The sequence below is a fragment of the Carlito syrichta genome, unplaced genomic scaffold, assembly GCF_000164805.1.
Source record: "Carlito syrichta isolate Samal-C Ts95f unplaced genomic scaffold, Tarsius_syrichta-2.0.1 Scaffold308088, whole genome shotgun sequence".
NCBI lineage: Eukaryota > Metazoa > Chordata > Mammalia > Primates > Tarsiidae > Carlito > Carlito syrichta.
In genome coordinates, this window is record NW_007252184.1 from 943,474 (window position 1) to 949,473 (window position 6,000).

Below are 6,000 nucleotides of genomic sequence, written 5' to 3' on the forward strand. Positions count from 1 at the left end.
GTCCTTGGGACTATTGATCACAAACCATTGCTCTTTCATCTACCCTTCAGTGAGAGTCAGGTTCCTGGCAAGGACCTAGGCAAATGTGACAAACCATTTTTCCTCCTCATCCTCACCTAACACAGTGACGAAGACAAGCAAAGGATGACATTCACCATTTGGCCTTGGAGTTGCCTAATTAACACAAAGCCTCCTTAGAATTCCATTTAAATGGTACAATGCATATCACTAAGATGTCCTGCCCATTGTGCCCTTCACAATGTATCTTTCCTTTAATCTTTTATTTTCTACCCTTTAACTAAAAGAGGACTGTTTTTAGACTGTTTTGTCATGACCCTGTTTATTCGTTCAACTGATACTTACCAAGCACCTACTTCAAAAGAAATCTGCAGAATTCTAATAGGTGAAACCAGATATTAGCAAACTTTTGTAAAGGACCAGATAGCAAATATTTTGGACTTTATAGGACCTATGGGTCTCCTTTCAGCTACTCAGTTCTGCCCTTGACGTTAAGTTGTAGACAGTCTTTAAATGAGTGGACGTGATTGTGTCTCAGTAAAACTTTATTTACAAAACTATGCAGTAGGCCAGACAGCCGTAGTTTGTCAACCCCTGTGTTAGACAAACAAATGCAAAGCTCTCTGGTTAAGTTAGAAGGACGCCTGGGTCCTCCAGCCTTCTCTTTTTCTCTCTGTGTGCTCTTTTCTAAGGCGCCACCTCCTGGAGCACAGTGTAAATATTTCTCAACAAGAGCACTTCCAATTTATTATTTAAACAATAGGTAGTGAGTGGATGGGATGGACTGAATACCCTAACTAGAATCTTTATTTAAAGTTTGATGATGATGAAGTTATTTATACAGCAGTAGAGTTTAGTGGAACATGAAACACATGGGGATATTTTTTAACTTAGTTAAAAAAAAAATTCATAGAGGAGATAGAGAGATAGAGATACTCAGTGTTGGCCATTCATGGGCATCACCAGAACTTTCCAACACTTGCAGAATGTTTGAAAGCAGTCCAGGGAATTGAGAACCACTAGGGCTAAGAACTGCTTATGTAGATAGTGTAGAATAGTGATCATGTTTAACAACAGAGAGCATGACCGTTAGTATCCATGCTTCCACCAATACTTGGAGCGAGTACAGTGCTGCTCCCAGGCAACAATGGTTAGTCGGCCTCAGCTTGTGCTTGAAAGAAGTGTCATATTCATGAGCCCAGCAGTGCTGTGAGGCGAGCTAGTTCAAAGAACTGGTTAAATTTGCCAGCGCAAGCAGCAGACACCAGATCTTCTTGCTGTTGTCCTGCCCACCGTGCCCTTCACAACGTACCTTTCCTTTAATATCTACCTTCCTAAAATAAATAAATAAATAAATTTTCTAGCACTGAGACCTGGGCTTTGTTTCTTTTAGGCAGTTTTGACAAAACTCTTGAAATGGTGTTGCATTTTCCCTTTCTTTGCCAATAGCACATGCCAAACATAATTTGAGCCTTTCCAGTGAGCTGAGGAAATTATGAGCACACACATGACTGGTAGTACAGCCACAACTGTGGGAGCTAGTGGGATTGGTAGGGTTCCTTGTCTCCTTGTCCCTCTGGGAGATGTTCCAGACAGTTGCACTGGGAGGTCTGATATTTTCTTTTTGTGGTTTTTCTCACTCATTTCTCACCAGCAACTGTTATTTCTTGCTGCTGTCAGTATTATTCTACCTGTAACAGCTACCTTTTCCCATCCCAGTTTTTCCAATTTCTCATCTGCTTTGGACTAGCAAACTAGATGGCCAAAGCTTATCAACATCATATCCAAAAAGCAGAGTAAATAGATCTGAGTGAAAGCTTAGGTTCAGGGTCCTCCTCTGAGTTACGTAATCTAAATGGATGTCTCCTATTTTGGTGTTCAGAGGCCTTTTCTTTTTGGCCTGAGTATTTTGCTGTTTTCTACCAAGTGAGGATACTGTCTGGTGGTATGACTTGTGATAAGGACATATCAGGGAAAGGTTTGTTCTTGATGAGCTTCAGTCCAATAGAACATTTGTTTTTACTTTCATCTTTTATTCTTTTCTGTCTCCTCTTATACTAGTCTGGTGAGGCTGTCAAATCTCAGGTCCTATGAGGGTTCCCATAAGCAGCTGTCAGTTAATTGTGCAAGAGACTATCCCGTGGCTTGTGTTATTGTTGAGTGTCCACAAGGGTGTGAGCTCACATTTATCAAGAACATTTTATAGCTGTGAGCTCTGCTCAGCACAGTCTCTACGTTATTGATTTCATCCTTCAAGATAGATGCTATTACTTTCACTGTATAGATGAAGACACAAAGGGTCAGAGAAGCCAAGTATTTCATCCAAGGTTATGGAGATGGCAGCACTGAACTGTCACATCCCAAAGCTGTTGTGCTGTTTATGTGCTGCCCTGCTTATGGGTGTCATTCTCCAGGTCATTCATTCACGAGTCATTCAGTCATTTACTCGCGCCTTCCCCATGCATGACAAGGGTTTCGGCAAGTTCTCACGCTGCTCTTGTCTTCTTCCAGGAATATGAATTCACTGTGCTGCCCAATGCCTATATGATCCACATGCCTCATGCCCCCAGCTTCGACATTACCAAGTTCCGTTCCAACAAGCAATACCGCATCTGTCTCAAAACCCTGAAGGAAGAGTTTCAGCAGGACATGTCACGCCGCTATGGCTTTGCTGCCCTGAAATATCTCACGGCCGAGAACAACAGCTAGCACCAAGAAGCCCGCTGCTAGGGAGAGACATACTGCAGGGGAAGAGCCACTCGCTGTCTGGGGCCCAGCCTTCAGATTCAAAATGGAGCCATGCCTTTTTGGTGTGTTTTTATTCGTCTGTAACCCAACGAAGCTGCCCTCACTACAGAGATCTTGGACAAGGATCCAGCCATCCTCTCTCTGCCCCGTGACCCAGCATTCCCGGAGGGTGGAAAAATAACCTGCCTGGACAAGTCCCTTCAAGAACAGGCCATCGAGGCATGAGAGGGAGTGAAGGCAATATCTCACCGCAAAGCAGCAAAACCAAGGCAGGGCTTTAGGATGTTCCTGCTGCTTTTAATAATGGTGCTTCCCACCACAGCTGGGGAGAAAGGGAAGGCAGGGTGCTGGGGGTTCATCATCCCAGGAAATAAAAGCAAAATTGTGTTTTCATTTAGAGGAAATGCTCTCCTCTGCCCCGCAGTGTGGCTGGATATTCAAAGGGAGGGCAGACCAACGATGTGAACCAACCATTTGGGAAAACCCAGTGGGGATGTATTTGAAGAAAGGACCTGGAGGTGGGGTTGGATGGTTCCTTATCCTTGAAGTCACTCCTGTTTTGTTTTGATTTGTTTTTCTTTGGGGGATTTTCTTTGTTTGGTTTTGATCTGGCAATCCAAAATAGAAAGTCTGATCCTTTAAGGCTTAAAGGAAAATCAGCTGCCTCAACCAACGTTCCTCTCTCAGCAGTGGCCCAGCAAGGAGGACGAAAGTCTTCAACCACTATTTAAAGGTGGGCAGCTTCCTTCAGGATTATCACTGAGACTCCCGTGATTTTGAATTCCCTGCTTTCCACAATCCAGGGGCTATGATGGGGGCTGTGGAATCACGGGGGCTGACTGTTTTACACCGGTCACATTTTCTATTGGCAGTGACTGACTCATGGGAAAGGGCTTTAAAGGAGCCATTTCAGTGCACACGAAAGGTACGAACCTCTCAGGCCTTTGGAAGAACTTTAATAATTCACACGAGCCCAATTCAGAAGATTCACATGCCATTTGGAGACCTTCAGGAAGAACGTGATTGGGTTCCTCTGTGTTCTTGCCTGCTTCACTGTGGATAGGAAGAGGTGACAACCTCAGTCTCCCTTTGGGACCTGTCCAAGGGTAGGCAACCACCTTCACCTTTACGCAGATCGAGGAGACACTGGACTTTTTACCCCTTTTCTTTAATCTTCAATATTAATGTTGTGTTTACATTGATGAGAACAAGAGTTAATGCCCTACCCTCTGCTGGGCTGTTTGTATTGAGTTGCAATGTGACCAGCGAAAGCTGCATTCAATAAACGAAAGTACAGACTGTTTCTTCCCCACTCCCTTCCCACTCTTGCAAGAAGCTACCGAGACACACTCCAGCTTAGAGAGCAAAATCGCAGTTGATAAACAACAACTTCACACTTTTGTTCTCCCATTCTGTTTTTCTCATCATTTGAACTTGCATCTTTTTTTCTCCTTGCCGGAAGTTAGATCTCACTTTATCCTGTAACACTCAAACCATTTTCAGATTTCCCATTTAGCATCTGCTTCAACGCTGAAGCCAGATGTTTTATTATGCCAGATGTAGGCCAGCGGGGTAAATCTTGGTCATCAGAAGTAAAGTGGACATCCCATCCAGGGGCCTGGTGGACTTCGGGAACCCCACAACAGTCTGACTTGGGAGACCACGCAATGTGTTATGGGCTCAAGTGGATGTTTCATTGAGGTTTATGCATAAATTAGGAAACTTGCAATTAGTACTAATCCTTGTATAGATATAAATAAGTTTATGTAAATGTGGATATATAGAAAGAGAGCATATGCACATATAGCATAGATACAGCATATATTATTACAAAAGTAACATATGTAAAAAGTAGCACATTACAAAAAGTCTTCAAAATACGTGTTAAAGTCCAGTTCCTTCAGTGGTATACTGGGCCAGCTCCTACATGCTGCCAATAACTAATTATCTACACCCCTTTCCAATTTCCATGCTCAGTGATCCCCCCCCTTCCCATTCCATTGAGCCAGTTGTTAAATGCTTACCAGCAGTACACCACTGCACTGCCTTTTTCTCTCCCCTGCACGTGCGCGCGCGCACACACACATACACACACACACACACACACACACACACAAATTTCTCTCCTTTCCCTAGAGAGGACCACTGTTAGTAGATGTACACATATTGACACAGTTTTTTAAGTAGTCATTACCAACTACTGCTGGTAGCACTGGTTCCTCAATGTTAAGCATCAATTTTTAATTCCCTAAAGCCTTTTATTTTTTAAATTTTTCTTGGCCCCGGAATCATATCCAGCCACCTTGCTTTCACTTGCATTTTAATGAGCATAGCTGGTGACCATATAATTTGTCATCCAAACTGGGTCACTTCTGAGAACGAAAGAAGGTGCTAATTACTTTGAGACAATAGGTAGAGACCGGAAGATGATGTAGCTTCATGTACACTGAATTTATTAAAGCCAGAAACTGACACTCCACTAGGAGAAAATCCTATTTCCCCAAAGACAGGTGCATGACATGCTAAACCAATCTCACTTAAGGTTGGAGTTTAGACATTGGCTCATGTCCAAGTTCAGCACAGAAGCTGCCAAACCAGTGGAGGCTGAGGTCCACGCAGCCAATAGCATGAATTCCCAGAGCTCACACTGGGACCAGCGGTTCACTGCCAGCCCCAGCACTTGTGTGGGGAGTGCAGTCATTTGGGTGGAGGTAATTGCGAAGGATATTGATTCCTTCATATCAATTCCCAGGGGTAAAACAAGTTTTTAAATGGGTCACACTGATGTTTTCAATACCTTAATACCATGTTGGCTTTCACTGGAGAGGAAGGACAGGGTTCCCTCCTTTGCCTCCTCCCCCCCATGTTCAGTGTACAGGAGGAACTAAGACGTGTTGAAATACCTACCACTTTGTGCAAGAGTTTTCTGCATGCATTAACTCATTGAACCCTTGGAGCAAAACTGCAAAGTGGATATGGCTGTTTATCGATGAGGAAACTGAGTTCTGGGAAATTAACTTCTGCAACTTCACATGGTTAATATATAGTAGAACCAGAATTTAAACCCAGTCCTATTTGTTTGAATCCAATGTCACATAACCTGTAATGCTACTGTCTTTCCCCAATATGGAAGCTGGCAGATACGAGGTTTTGAACCGATATAGGAAGATCATTGGATTTCTAGTCTTCTTCCTTCAACACCCATCCAATAATACACATAATCCAGACAGCAGT

The 6,000-nt window shown here is 43.4% G+C and overlaps 1 protein-coding gene across 1 annotated transcript in view; it reads left to right on the plus strand.

The window, feature by feature from the left end:
* The window catches only part of LARGE1 (LARGE xylosyl- and glucuronyltransferase 1), a 515,425-nt gene extending 511,350 nt beyond the window's left edge, over nt 1–4,075 (plus strand). Inside the window, exon 15 of the mRNA XM_008064872.2 lies at nt 2,530–4,075. Within this exon, the coding sequence (XP_008063063.1) occupies nt 2,530–2,727 (198 nt within the window). The 3' untranslated portion in view covers nt 2,728–4,075. The remainder of the gene's footprint in view (nt 1–2,529) is intronic.
* Nucleotides 4,076–6,000: the final 1,925 nt, after the last annotated feature.